This window comes from Bos indicus x Bos taurus, chromosome 23 (assembly GCF_003369695.1).
Source record: "Bos indicus x Bos taurus breed Angus x Brahman F1 hybrid chromosome 23, Bos_hybrid_MaternalHap_v2.0, whole genome shotgun sequence".
Taxonomy (NCBI): Eukaryota; Metazoa; Chordata; class Mammalia; order Artiodactyla; family Bovidae; genus Bos; species Bos indicus x Bos taurus.
Window position 1 is genome coordinate 30,251,176 of NC_040098.1, and position 14,955 is coordinate 30,266,130.

At 41.2% G+C, this 14,955-nt stretch overlaps 1 protein-coding gene and 2 pseudogenes across 1 annotated transcript; all 3 read right to left on the minus strand.

Annotated features, from left to right (window-relative positions):
- Positions 1 to 6,665: 6,665 nt before the first annotated feature.
- On the minus strand, positions 6,666 to 7,576 carry LOC113881464 (annotated as a pseudogene).
- Positions 7,577 to 10,160: 2,584 nt separating this feature from the next.
- Positions 10,161 to 13,300, minus strand: LOC113881465 (annotated as a pseudogene).
- Positions 13,301 to 13,986: 686 nt separating this feature from the next.
- Positions 13,987 to 14,913, minus strand: LOC113881467 (olfactory receptor 12D2-like). The gene has a single exon (XM_027524492.1). The coding sequence runs from the start codon at positions 14,911 to 14,913 to the stop codon at positions 13,987 to 13,989; it is 927 nt and encodes a 308-aa protein (XP_027380293.1).
- Positions 14,914 to 14,955: the final 42 nt, after the last annotated feature.

Consider the following 14,955-nt stretch of genomic DNA (forward strand, 5'->3'; position numbering starts at 1 on the left):
TTGGATCTCCTTGCAGTCCAAGGGACTCTCAAGATCTTCTCCAACACCACAGTTCAAAAGCACCAATTCTTCGGCCCTCAGCCTTCTTCACAGTACAACTCTCACATCCATACATGACCACAGGAAAAACCCTAGCCTTGACTAGACGACCTTTGTTGGCAAAATAATGTCTCTGCTTTTGAATATGCTGTCTAGGTTGGTCATAACTTTCCTTCCAAGGAGTAAGTGTCTTTTAATTTCATGGCTGCAGTCACCATCTGCAGTGATTTTGGAGCCCAGAAAAATAAAGTCTGACACTGTTTCCACTGTTTCCCCATCTATTTCCCATGAAGTGATGGGACCAGATGCCATGATCTTCGTTTTCTGAATGTTGAACTTTAAGCCAACTTTTGCACTCTCCACTTTCACTTTCATCAAGAGGCGTTTGAGTTCCTCTTCACTTTCTGCCATAAGGGTGGTGTCATCTGCATATCTGAGGTTAATGATATTTCTCCCAGCAATCTTGATTCCAGCTTGTGTTTCTTCCAGTCCAGCGTTTCTCATGATGTACTCTGTATATAAGTTAAATAAGCAGGGTGACAATATACAGCCTTGACATACTCCTTTTCCTATTTGGAACCAGTCTGTTGTTCCATGTCCGGTTCTAACTGTTGCTTCCTGACCTGCATACAGATTTCTCAAGAGGCAGATCAGGTGGTCTGGTATTCCCATCTCTTTCAGAATTTTCCACAGTTTATTGTGATCCACACAGTCAAAGGCTTTGGTATAGTCAATAAAGCAGAAATAGTTGTTTTTCTGAAACTCTCTTGCTTTTTCTATGATCCAGCTGATGTTGGCAATTTGATCTCTGGTTCCTCTGCCTTTTCTAAAACCAGCTTGAACATCAGGAAGTTCACGGTTCACATATTGCTGAAGCCTGGCTTGGAGAATTTTGAGCATTACTTTACTAGCGTGTGAGATGAATGCAATTATGCAATAGTTTGAGCATTCTTTTGCATTGCCTTTCTTTGGGATTGGAATGAAAACTGACCTTTCCCAGTCCTGTGGCCACTGCTGAGGTCTCCACATTTGCTGGCATATTGAGTGCAGCACTTTCTCAGCATTATCTTTCAGGATTTGGAATAGCTCAACTGGAATTCCAACACCTCCACTAGCTTTGTTCGTAGTGATGCTTTCTAAGGCCACTTGACTTCACATTCCAGGATGTCTGGCTCTAGGTCAGTGATCACACCATCACAACTCCTAAATGTGAGAGGCCATTTATGGATGTCTTCAAAGAATCCTCAGATATCAAGTAATATCCAGGCCTCACTATATCCCCTTGTGAGGTTCTTAACCCAGCCACCCTCCTCCCTACCTCTGAGGGCTCTCTCCCCTTTCAGTCTTGTCTAGAAACCTTGGACAAAACCCCGAGAGGGATTGTCAGAAGATCCTCTGACCAATCCTGAGGAAATCTGGTATACTGATGGAAGCAGCTTTGTCTTGGATGGAAAAAGAAGAGCCGGGTATGCAGTAGTCTCCAATTTTGAGACCATAGAGACTAAGCCTCTGCCACCAGGTACTTCAGCCCAATTAGCTGAGCTCATAGACCTGACTCGAGCTTTAGAGCTGGGAAAAGGAAAAAGAATAGCCATTTACACTGATTCCAAGTATGCCTTTCTGGTGCTATATACACATGCGGCTATTTGGAAAAAAAGGGGCCACTTGACCACCCGAGGGTCCCCAATCAAATATGGTGATCAGACTCTTTGACTCTTGGAGGCAGTCCATCTGCCCACTGAGGTTTCAGTCTTCCACTGTAAAAGACACCAAAAAGGGAACACGGAAGTGGCACGAGGGAACCAAGCAGCTGATCAGGCAGCTAGGAGAGCAGCATTATATAACCATGACCTAATAGGGATTGCCACCTTAGTTCCACAGACTAATTTGCCAGAAACTCTTTCATATACTGAAGGTGAGACTCTTAAAGCTAAGAGTGAGGGCTTTCAAGATCATATGGGGTGGTTCCAAAAGGAGGGACTCCTTTTTCTGCCTGGGAACCTCCAATGGAAGTTGGTTAACTCCTTATATGCCACTACTCATTTAGGAGAAAAGGTCCTCCAAAGATTACTAGAAAGGTCCTTCAGAGGAACAGGCTTCCAAACAACTATAAGACAGGTGGTCTCCTCTTGTCCCACTTGCCAATTAAACAACCCCCAAGGAGCTCGAAGACCCCAGCTGGCCCAGCCCGTCCAACAACGTGGGGCCTACCCAGGAGAGGACTGGCAGATGGACTTCACCCAGATGCCAGTTTCTCAAGGGTATAAATACCTATTAGTCATGATAGATACATTCACAGAATGGATTGAAGGCTTTCCCACCCGGACTGCAAAGGCTGAGGAGGTGGTAAAAAAAACTGCTCCATGAAATCATTCCAAGATTTGGTCTGCCCAGGTCATTACAAAGTGACAACGGGACATCATTTACTTCTAAGGTCACCCAAGGGGTCTCAAAAGCATCGGGCATTACTTATTATCTCCATTGTTCCTGGAGGCCTCAATCTTCAGGAAAAGTAAAAAGAGCCAATCAATTCTTAAAATCAGCGATAAAAAAGATAACCCAGAAGACCTCCCTGGGATAGAAGGAGGCTTTACCAATAGCTCTCCTCTGCACCTGCATTGTCCCTAAGGAACAGGTTGGTCTTAGTGCTTATGAGATGCTATATGGGAGACCTTTTGTTTAAGTCAATGACCTCTTCCTTGACCTCTTCCTAGATCCAGAGGTTCAGACCCTCCAGTCTTATACCATGGCCATTGGGCAATTCCAACAGGATATACGTTTGTGGGGTATGAACCAGGACCCAAAAGATTCTAAAAAGTCACCACTATATGCTCTAGGAACTCAAGTCCTAATTAAAGTCTGGAAAGATGGGTCCCCAAAGGCTCAACTCCAGCCCACATGGAAGGGCCCCTACCCTGTAATACTTTCCACCCCAACAGCAGTCAAGGTACAAAGACATGACTCCTGGATTCACTACTCATGAGTCAAGCTGTGGGAAAAAACAGAAGAGGACACTCAATACACCTGTGAGCCCCTGGGAGATCTCAGATACCTATTCAAGACTACAAATGAGTGCCATTCTAATGAACACCCCTAAAATCAGGTTTCTGGGGATAAAATTTCTCAGGATAACTCTAAAGAGCCAACACAGCTTGACAGAGACCATACTCCAAAACAGACAGGAGATAGATCTTCTTATTCCTGAACAAAGAGGGACTTGAGCCATTCTGGCCGTGTGAATTTAAAATTGACTAATGCCCCTATTAGTCCTTGTTATGCTATATTGATGATGCTTATGATTATTCCATATACTGTCAATTGCCTAACCTGTTTTGTCTCTGCCCAGGTCAACCAGCTACAACATGACGTGCCAGTTCAACAAAGATATAAAAATGTCACACACCCTTGGACACCGCTATAAGGACTCTGAGGCTTGAGACTAACAAGACGGGGAGGCTCAGTACCCCTCTCCATCCCAGTTCAGCAGGAAGTAGCCAGAGAGACTTTGACGCCCCTATTCCCAAAGAACTGAGCCTCCCATCTCTTGAGGTAGGTAGAATAGGGAAAAGGAGTCCAAAATGGCGGTGGCTAAAAGACAAGGAAGGGAAAGCCCGCGAAAATAGAAGAAAAGGTCTGAGGACCAGAGTGAGGACCTCACGTAAAACAAACAACACTCCTGCCTGGCCCAAATTACATAGGAGAGGCCCAGGGAGAGATAACATATAGAGGAGCCAAAGCTAGCTCTCTCCCTCTCTCTCTCTCTCCCGCGCGCTGGGGCACTCTTCTCCTTGTGTCTTTGGATCGACGTGCCCTCACGCCTTGAAGATGGATTTTCCTGCTATCTTCTAAATAAAATACAGCTGTAACATTGAGCTGTAACACTGATTTGTCTAAGAGCTATAATATGGTCCATTCGAGACCTGAGAGCTATAACACGGTCTATCCAAGACCTGAGAGCTGTGACACGCAGAGGGAGCTTTAATGTCCATCACTCCAAATCTTTGTTGTGAAGAGACAAAGAGCTGAAGAACATACACTCACGTGACAGTTCCTTGTAGGTGGCACTACTGCATACACGACTGCGCAACTTTCACTTTCTTCTGTAGGTAAAACTTTTTATTTTTTATTTGATTCTGTGGACTCAAAACTTGGATAGGAGGGGTCTTGTCTTTGGTTCCTAGTGGTAGCACTGCTGCATAAGTTTTTGGTTTCTCTTACCCGAGCTACCTCTGGTTACATTTGAGAATTGGCACTTTGCTCCCTCTAGCACCTCTGTCAAGGTGTCATCCAGTACTCCTGTTGTCACTGCTTGTGCCTCCGGGGTTGTTAGCGCCTTGCCCATCTGGTGTCACTGGCATTGCCACCTAGGGCACTGGAATGGCTGGCACATCCACTGCACCCAGGGCCTCCTGTGTTGCAGGCTCCAGCCACCACAGGAAAAGGGTGGAGGTGGCTGGAGAGCCAGGGTTGGGAGGGTCCCCGTATTGCCTGGGGTTATTGGGTTCATAGGCATTGCTGCTGTGGGTGGAAGCTGCCTGGAGTTGGAGTGTCTCCACAGCTAGCAGGATGGGGTCCCAGGTCTCACTGTCTCTGCCACTTGGTTGCCTGTGGCCATGGGGACTGCTGAGGCTCGGAGGCTGGAGTTGTGTGCTGTCTCCCCTGAAGATACTCTGTTTTCTGGGACTGTAGGTTCAGCTGCTCTCCCTGCAGGCTGGGAATTATAATCCCCACCCCTCCTCTGCTTCTGGTTGTGCCTTTTCTATATGTTCTAGTCCAAACACTTATATGAACAGATATGTGGAATTCTCTGGCATCTTGGGGTGTTGGGCAGAGGCAACTTTGTTAAGTTATGGATGTTTTACTGGTTTTAGATGGAAAGGGAGCGGCAAAGGGAGCCATACAGCCATGATGCTGATGTCACCTTGAGCCCATATATCTTGCTGAGGAGACTACCAGGAAGAATTGTGAAAGTTCCAAACAATTTCTTTAGTTGACTATTATAAAATACATAAGGAATGAGATGAGCTAAAAACCAAACCATTCTGCTTTCAAGCAGAATTTAGAGGAAAACTAAAGAAGCCAGGACAGTTCAGACTCAAAAGTTTAACTATATGTAAGTCGTAGATACTCTACATGGTAGAAGGTTATCAAAGTAAAAATGATGTTGAGGCAAAGATCAAATTCTAAGGTGCTGGGAGTAAAATGTGGCCTTTGGTTAGAGATCTCAAGGATGTGGCTATAAGATCCTTTGTTCGGACGTTAGTAAAATAAAGAGGAAACCTAGATTAGATTCTAAAAGACTTAAGGTCAGGTCTCCTAGACGCTCTAAGCTAGAAAAGAAAATCTCTAAGAATCTTAAGGACATGACTTATAGACTCTTTCAACCAGACAAAAATGTTCCTAGAAATCTTAACAATATTGCTCCAAAGTACCCTGACCCTCAGCCCAACTCAGTGAAAAGCTTGTATCAATTTGTCTAATTGGGTATATCTTAATAATAATTGTAAGGCCCTAAATTATTTTTAAAAAGAATTTTATTGGCGTTATCATTTTCAATTTCATCATATTGGGCTTTAGGGGCAAATTTAGAAAAATGCCCCCTCTTGAAAGGTAGGATTTATTTCCTCTCTCTATGAAGAAATATGAGGTTGGTCTGTAACTTCTTAAACTAAGAGAATATCATAGAAATGATGTTAATTCTGGTTATGGGTTTTTTCTTTCAATGACTAACAGCTTTTGCGTTAGTCTGCTGGCCCTCCAAGTCCCTGCATTTTCCCTGCTGAGGAAGTACAGGGTAGTCACAAGGAGAAAGTGGAGGAGGAGAGAAAAAAAAGGGAAAGATTTTATCAGTGCCCAGCCATTCTATGTTCAACTTTTACAAAGAGAAACTGGAGAGAGAAAAACAGGGAAAAATTTTATCAGGTCCTAGTTATTCCATGAACAACTGTTCAAGTTAACTTAACCAAGAGGACCCAGACTTTCTTTAGCAGAGTCAACTCTTGCTGTTTTCTGGCCCATGGAATAATGCAATTTAATGAAAAAAGTGGTTATAATCAGTAAAATTTTAAGTACTATTGTGTTATCAGTCAGTTCAGTTGCTAGGTCATGTCTGAATCTTTGCTATCCCATGGACTGCAACATGCCAGGCTTCCCTGTCCATCACCAACTCCCAGAGCCTACTCAAACTCATATCCATCGAGTCAGTGATGCCATCCAACCATCTCATTCTCTGTCTCTTTCCCAGCATCAAAGTCTTTTCCAACAGTTCTTCGCATCAAGTGGCCAAAGTATTGGAGTTTCAGCTTCAGCATTGGTCCTTACAATAAATATTCAATGAATATTCCTTTAGGATTGACTAGCTTGATCTTGCAGTCCAAGGGGCCCTCAAGAGTCTTCTCCAACACCACAGTTCAAAAGCATCAATTCTTTAGTGCTCAGCTTTCTTTATGGTCAAACTCTCACATCCATTCATGACTATTGGAAAAACCATAGCTTTGACTAGACGGACCTTTGCTGGCAAAGTAATATATATGGCAAGCACTTTTGAGTAGCAGTATCATTTAACATCTCAACTGTCTCATTGCTTGTTTATTTATACCTCTAAGAGTTCTCTAGATTTCCTAAAGTCAGGGCCTCCTTCTGATCACCCTCTTCAAGGCCACCTTTACTTCCTTGTTCCTCAGAGTATAGATCAGTGGATTTAGTACAGGAGTGACCACACTGTACATAATGGCAACAGTCCGGTCCTGGTCCATGGAGATACCTGAGGCAGGACGAATGTAAATGAGAAAAACAGGACCAACATGAAGTGGGAGGCACAAGTAGACAGTGCTTTACGAAGCATTCTGCAAGAATGAGTCTTGAATAAAAGATAAATAATAATGTAGAAATAGGAGAGAAGGGTTAGAAAGAATGAGCCCATGGCAATGGTCTCTGTGACAGTATGAAGTAGCCACTCATTGAGGTCAGTGTTCCCACAGGCCAACTCCAGCAATGGCTTAATATCACAGAAGAAGTGATGGATGTGGTTGGAACCACAGAAGTTTAAACGAGATGTCATTACTGAGTGTAGCAGGGCATGGAAAAACCCAAAGATCCAGACAGTGACAGCCATCTGGGTACAGACCTGATGATTCATAATAATAGTGTAACGAAGTGGTTTGCAGATAGCCACAAAGTGGTCAAAGGCCATCATGGCCAACAACATGACCTCTGTGCTGCCCAGCAAGTGGAAGAAATGAAGTTGGCTTATGCATCCTAAGAAAGAAATTGTTTTGTATGTAGAGAGGAAGTTCTCCAGCATCTTTGGCAGAGTCACCGTGGAGTAGCAGATATCTAGACATGACAGGTTTCCCAGGAAAAAATACATAGGGGAATGGAGTCTTGGATCAGAGATGACAACCATCAGGATGGCTGCATTCCCAGCCACATTGACAATGTAAGTTGCAAGGAAAATCACGAAGAGAACAGGCTGCAGTACTTGGATGTCTGTCACTCCCAGGAGGAGAAATTCAGTGACTGAGGTTTGATTCAGCATCACTTGAAAGAAAAGACAAAATAACATATGGAATGCGATCTCTGATGGAAACAGAGTCCCACAGCTGAGGATTTTCCCATCTAGACAATAATATTTTGAGGAATTGCTATTTAAATAAGATCACGTGTTGGTTATGGACTGTTACTCAAACCTTTTAAGAATTAGATTTATCATTGATATTTTTCTTTCTTCCAGGAAAGAAAAATGCCAGACTTTCTTTAGCCAGACTATCATCTTCTCTGATACAACTTGCCTTTTATCATCCTAAATCAACTCCAAAAGCAGGTAAATTTTTAAGCACTCCACCACAGTGCTATCTCTTGACCTGGGAAGAAACCATCTGAAGTTTTTACTTAAGAAAAATAGACAATGAGAGAATAATAAGAGCTATAAGGAAATCTGAATCGAGATGCAGACATTGGAACACTTCGTATAAAAAGGAATCATTCAAAGTTTGGGAAATCTATGAAAGGAGAAAGATTTGATTTGACTAGAATAAAAAAGTGAATCAACTAGGGAACATTTCCAGAGATCCCCTGGGATTATTACTTTTGTAGCTAGAGAAAATTTTGAGAAATTATCTAACCTTTATTACATCTTTGTTGCAGCCTGGCAGGGCAGAGATCAGAACCTGCCCCATGACAAGAGGGTGCGGCAAACCGCGCCCGCGAGATTGTCCTAGTAAGCATGCCCGATGGACATATGTGGAGCTGGCCGTGCTCTCTGCTCGGCTTCACTGGCTGCCCCTGTGTCCGTCCTCATGGAAACCAAGCAAGATGTTCCTGATTAACAGCAGAGCCTTAATTTTACTCCCTCTTGATGGTGTGCTGATCAAACTCCCCAGTATAGCTTTATCCTATTGATCTCATGTGACTTGTGCCAATAAAAGTGAGGGCTGAAAGGAGCCATCTTGTCTTCCTGCCATGGAGAGCAGGAGGGCCCCCTGACTCCCCGCTTGCCAAATATATGCATCTGTTTTTTCATTATGTGCCCCCCCACCCCCGGGTTTCAGGTCTTCCTCACCTGCTATGCTGGACGCTGCACATCTTTTTTGTAAAGATGGCTTCAGGAATTCAGAGTAGCCTTCCTTGATAGCCATGTATATTTTGTATACTGTTAAACTTTATCACTCCTGATCAAGATACACATATGTCAAACATCGTTTTTGATTCTCTGCTTGCAAAAGAAAATTACATAAAAAAAATTCCCTTGGGGGAAAAATCTTTTCCTAACATTTAAAGAAAATAACAATGAGATTTTCTGTACCAAATATTTATTTCACTGCATCTTGAATATTTATCGATTACGTATTTACTTTGGAGACTATCTAGAGATATGGCAATAAAAATGTAGGCAACAAAGAGTCTTCATAATCCACAAAGACAAGGTTCATGGTAAGATAGGAAACAGGTCTAAACAAGAAGACAGAGGATATGGGCAACTCCCCAGCCTGTCTCCTGGTTCATTCTCCTACCTGATTGAGTGTTCAAATTCATAGCTAAGAAGGCTTATCAGATTGACACTTTTGAAAAGTAAATAGTAGAAAAATTTTTGAAAAATAAAGAGTAGAAAAATATTTGATGTGATAGTTTATACTGGAATTACAGCATAAACTCTTCGTCTTCTGAAATCTCTTCTTTCTGAAATTCTGCCTGTCTTTTATGATCCACAGATCTTGAGATATTCAAAGCCTGAGAGAGAGTGTCCCTGGGGTTTGGGAGGATTATTGAAAGAATAAACAAGTTACCTTTCTATACCTGCAATATAAGAGAATTCTCCTTGGGGAATTTCGATCTTGAGTTCCATTTTTTTCCTTATTTTCCTTCCTTACTCTGTTTCTTTCTTAGTTTCATAACCACAGACAGTACAGTTCTCAAGGGCCTCAGGATTTCTTTAATTACCTTTCATTTCCTGGGACAGAGATTTGGATACACTTTCTCATGTTGAGGACTTCCATGGAAAAATGGAAGGAAATCGGACAATGACAGTTAAGGAATGAGGGCCAGTCATATCCCAATGATCCATACAGAAATTGATTATCATTAAAATATTATACTCATTTATTCCTGTGATTCTATGGAAAACAAAAAAGAGGACTAGGAAGAAGTAGTATTGCTTTTGTGCCTTCTAAATCTGAGTATTCATTGCTGGTAGTAACATTTAAATATTTTTTTTTCAATTTTGGGATCCCCAAAGCTCAAATTTATCTCTAGGAGACTGAGGCTGGTCTCTCCAATGTGTATCTTCACTTATTGCTGTATGCTTTAGGTAACAATATTCTCTCCGCTTCATCCAAAGAATACCTATATGCAATTGACATGGATCCAAGCATTGTAATTATTGTTGTATGCCATGTACTTTGTCCATCTATCACAGTTCATTTTTGTTGCATTGCAGCTCATTATATATTCATCACAATAATTGCTTGTTATAGTATGCCATGAATATAATACAAATAAATAATTATTGTGTGCTCATTGTTTAAGTTATTGTTCTGATTTCACATGTTTGTATTTCTGTCCTTTCTTGACAATCTCTACATCTTTAAAGGGATGCCAAAATTGCTGGAAGACTCTGTCTCTACTCACAAAGCAATTTCCTTCTTCAGATGCATAGCCAGCTTCATTTCTTCCACTCCCCCGTGACATGGGGACTTCAGGTAGGTGGCAAAGAGCGAGCTATAGAAGAGGATGAGCATGGAGAGATGGGAGGTGCATGTGGCCAGGGCTTTCTTTTTCCCCTGTGCTGATGGCACCCAAGCTACAGCAAGGAATATATGGGCATAAGAGCTTATGATGCAGAAGAGAGGGCTGATTCCTCAGAGTCCTGTCAGAACAATCATCAGGTCCTCACTGAGGTGGGCATCAGAGCAGAAAAGCCTTAAGAGAGGTTTAAAATTACACACAAAAAATGAGGCATCTCTAGATTAGTATAGAATGATAGGTTAGCATCAAGGTTTGGGTCAAAGAGTTGGAATGCGCCATTCCCCCTGACCCACCCACCAGTAGTGCTCATCTGCAAGGAGTCATTAGGAGTGTATAGTGCAGAGGATGGCAGATGGCTGCGTAGCAGTCGATAGCCATGACAGTCAAAAGCAGGTTGTCCATATCAGCAAACTGCAAAGAAATATAATTGGGCCAGAGAGAGAGAGAGATTGATCTCTACCACATGGATCGCTGCTCAGTGTTACATGGTAGCCTGAATGGGAGGAGAGTTTGGGGAAGAATGAATACAGATATATGTATGGCTGAGTCCCTTTGCTGTCTACCTGAAACCTACATAACATTGTTAATCGGCTATACTCCAATAAAAATAGAACTTAAAAAAAAAAGTGAAAATTGCTCAGTCATGTCCTACTCTTTGCAATCCCAGGGACTATATAGTCCATGGAATTCTCCAGGCCAGAATACTGGAGTGGGTAGCCTTTCCCTTCTCCAGGGGATCTTCCCCAACCCAGAGATGGAACCCCAGTCTCCCGCATTGTGGGCAGATTGTTTACCAGCTGAGCCATAAGTGAAGCCTGAGAATATTGGTGTGGGTAGCCTATCCCTTCTCCAGCACATTTTCCCAACGCAGGGGTAAAACCAGGGACTCCTGCATTGCAGGCGCATTCTTTACAAACTGAACTATGAGGGAAGCCTAAAAATAATAATAATAATAATAAATAGAAATAAATAAAAAGGAAAGGTAATATAATAATATAATTCTCTGTGCTACACAATATATCCTTGTTGCTTATCCATTAAAAAGGAAAAGAGAAAAAAAAAAAAAAGGAAAAGAGATAAGCAACCAGGAAACATTGTGTAGCAGATAGAATTATAGTGATTATCCTGTAATAACTTTTAATGGAGCATAATCTGTAAAAATAATGAATGACTATGCTGTACACTTGATAGTAGGATAATATTGTAAATAAACCATAATTCAATTTTAAAAAGATAAAAGTAATTAAACTTGCTAAGAAACTAGATCTCAATTTTTCCCACAGTTACTCATTAGAGAAAAACCTGGAGAAATTTTTTCTTGAGAAAATTTCCTATAGAGAGTGTTGAGGAATAAAATCAACAATTAAGCAGAAGCCGAATATTGATTTGGAAATAAAATTAGAAAGATTACTTAAAACTTCACAATTTCTGCCTCATTACTGCCCTGTCTCCTTAAGTAAGAATAGTTGGAAGAGACTGACATACAGGCATAAACTGTTATACATGTCCTTTTATTTTTATTGTTCTGAGAATTTCTGTCATGAAAATATATCACAGTTGATCAAATTATTTTCATACATCTATAAATAAAGTCATCTCAGTTGAGACCTGTAACATCATTAAACAGAGTCAGTACTTCCCTGCTGTACTCTTCCCAATTTCTGGATCACAAAATAATGCGGTTGAATTAAATAAGTGTTTAACCTTCTGTGTTTAGGGTGACAGTGTATCATGCAGCTATAGGTAATCATGTGCTCCTCTATAGTTTACAGCCTCCATGTAGGTTGGATTATGTCAAAAATTTTGTTCAACAGAAATTCTGAGACAGTCCAGAGTGTAAGATATCTTGCCCCCACATACAGTCTTTTATTAACAAAACTGAAATTAAGAGGCCAAAGAGGGTAGAATTGGAGGATAGAAGAAACATGTGAGTAAGATCAGAACCAAATTCTTTGGATTTACAAAAGTGAATGTAAACAATTTGAATAGTCTATCAGCTCAAAATATTCTTTTACAGTCTTACTTGTCTGTATCTCTATTTAATGTATTTATTTTTGGCTGTGCTGTCTGGCTCTGTGGTATCTTAGTTTCCTAGCCAGGGATTGAACCCGGACCCTCGAGAGTGAAAGTGCAGACTCTTCATCACTGAACTGCCACAGCATTCTGTATCTCTAAATAGTGTTCAGTGCTGGCCCTCACCATGGTTTCAGGTCCAGTGGCATTTCTAGGAACTTAGAAAGTGAGAAACATAGTAATTCTTGTCAATTAGCTCCAAAAATACTTCTGCAATTACTATTTAATAGTTTTCACTTGGTATAAGTTTGGTGACAGATAAGAAAAACAATACAAAAACTTTTTGTGAATTCTTCCTATTTCATTGGAGGAGGCAATGGCAACCCACTCCAGTACTCTTGCCTGGAAAATCCCATGGATGGCGGAGCCTGGTAGGCTGAGGTCCTTGGGGTCGCTAAGAGTTGGACGCGACTGAGCGGCTTCACTTTCCCTTTTCACTTTCATGCATTGGAGAAGGAAATGGCAACCCACTTCAGCGTTCTTGACTGGAGAATCCCAGGGATGGGGGAGGCTGGTTGGCTGCTATCTATGGGGTCACACAGAGTCAGACACGACTGAAGCAACTTAGTAGCGGCAGCAGCAGCATATTTCATTGGTATTACATCATAATATATCATGTTACAGTCTGTGAAAATAAGTATAGAAATCAAAAAGCTAAATAAAAAGGAAGAATTTTGAAACTCAATTTTCCATGACCAGAAATTGAGGGGAAAATAACAATAATGAACTAGAAAGATATTCCTGAGATTTTTTCAAGCTGACTCCACTTTGAACAATATTTTACAGTGATCTTTGACAGGTTATTCAATTGAATTATTAAATATCTTTGGAGTCAGAGTTCACAAAACTCTTTAGCTAAACCATTAGTTACATTACCTATATTAATTAGAACTCAGACTACTGTTTATTTTAATTACTTGCCTCTCTGCTTAGAGAAAAAAATCATGACATACTGCTTAAAAATGTCCTTTAACTCATATGTGAGTTTACATTTTCTTTCTTGTGGAGTCCATGGCCCTAAATTAAAATCCTTAAAGTATAGCAGTTTAAGAAAACAGTTTAATTTAAAGTGTAATAATTTTTAAAAATTATTTTATTTTTTTGGCTGTGCCATGCAACATGTGGGATCTTAATTTCCTGATTAGGGACTGAACCTGTATCTTCTGCACTGGGAGCTTGGAGTCTTAACCACTGGGCCACCAGAGAAGTCTCTGAAACAGTATAATTTTATTATTTACACTATGATATGTTAACTTGCAGGGAACACATAGGTAAACATACTTAAGTACTATCCAACTATACGACGTATGAGTAATTGAGGCAAATTTCTGTATCTGATTTTATTCAAGAACACAAAAAATAGATAACAAATCATTTTTATCAACTGATATCTCCAAAACAAATCCAACAATCAAATTCAATGTTCAGTATCACAATTATTCTAGTTTTCCTTATATTATATAGGCATGCATTGTTTAACATGACTTTTGGACTTTTCCATTTATTATTCTTTTAGACAGTTCCTTTTGTTTCACAGATAGTAAATACTCTGACAAGCAGTATAATTCCATATCTCCAGTTTCTCATTGCCTGTTGATTTATGCCTGAGAAAATTCTCTAGATTTCTTCAAGTCATTGACTCCTTGAAATCACCCTCCTCAAGGCCCTCTTTACTTCCTTGTTCCTCAAAGTATAGATCAGTGGATTTAGCACAGGAGTGACCCCATTGAACATAAGGGCACTGATCTGATCCTGGTCCATGGAGCTACTTGAGGCAGGATGAATGTAAACAAAAACACCAGGGACGTGGAAAAGAACAACTACCACGAAGTGGGAGGCACACGTAGACAGTGCTTTACGAAGCATGCTGCAAGAGTGGGTCTTGAAGAAAAGATAGATAATAATATAGAAATAGGACAGGAATGTTAGAAAGCATGCACCCGTGGCAATGGTGCCTGTGACATTATTGACCAGCCACCAGTTGAGCTCAGTGTTCCCACAGGCCAACTTGAGCAATGGCTTAATATCACAGAAGAAGTGATTAATCTGGTTGGAACCACAGAAGTTTAAGCGAGAGGTCATTACTGAGTGCAGGAGGGCATGGAAAAAACCAATGATCCAGACAGTGACAGCCATCTGGATACAGACTTGATGATTCATGATAAGAGTATAATGAAGTGGTTTGCAGATAGCCACAAAGCGGTCAAAGCCCATCACGGCCAGCAACATGGCCTCTGTGCTGCCCATGAAGTGGAAGAAATGAAGCTGGCTTATGCAGCCCAAGAAAGAAATTGCTTTGTGTGTAGAGAGGAAGTTCTCCAGCATCTTTGGCAGACTCACTGTGGAGAAACAGATATCTATACATGCCAGGTTTCCCAGGAAAAAATACATAGGAGAATGGAGTCTTGGATCAGAGGTGACAACCATCAGGATGGCTCCATTCCCGGCCACATTGACAATGTAAATTGCAAGGAAAAGCACAAAGAGAACAGGCTGCAGTACTTGGATGTCGGTCACTGGCAGGAGGAGAAATTCAGTGACCGATGTTCGATTCAGCATCACTTGAAAGAAAAGACAAAATAACATGGAATGTGATCTCTG

Bases quoted from the DNA above. Each gene is read 5' to 3' on its own strand.
- LOC113881467 (XM_027524492.1), bottom strand. From the start codon at position 14,913: ATGCTGAATCGAACATCGGTCACTGAATTTCTCCTCCTGCCAGTGACC.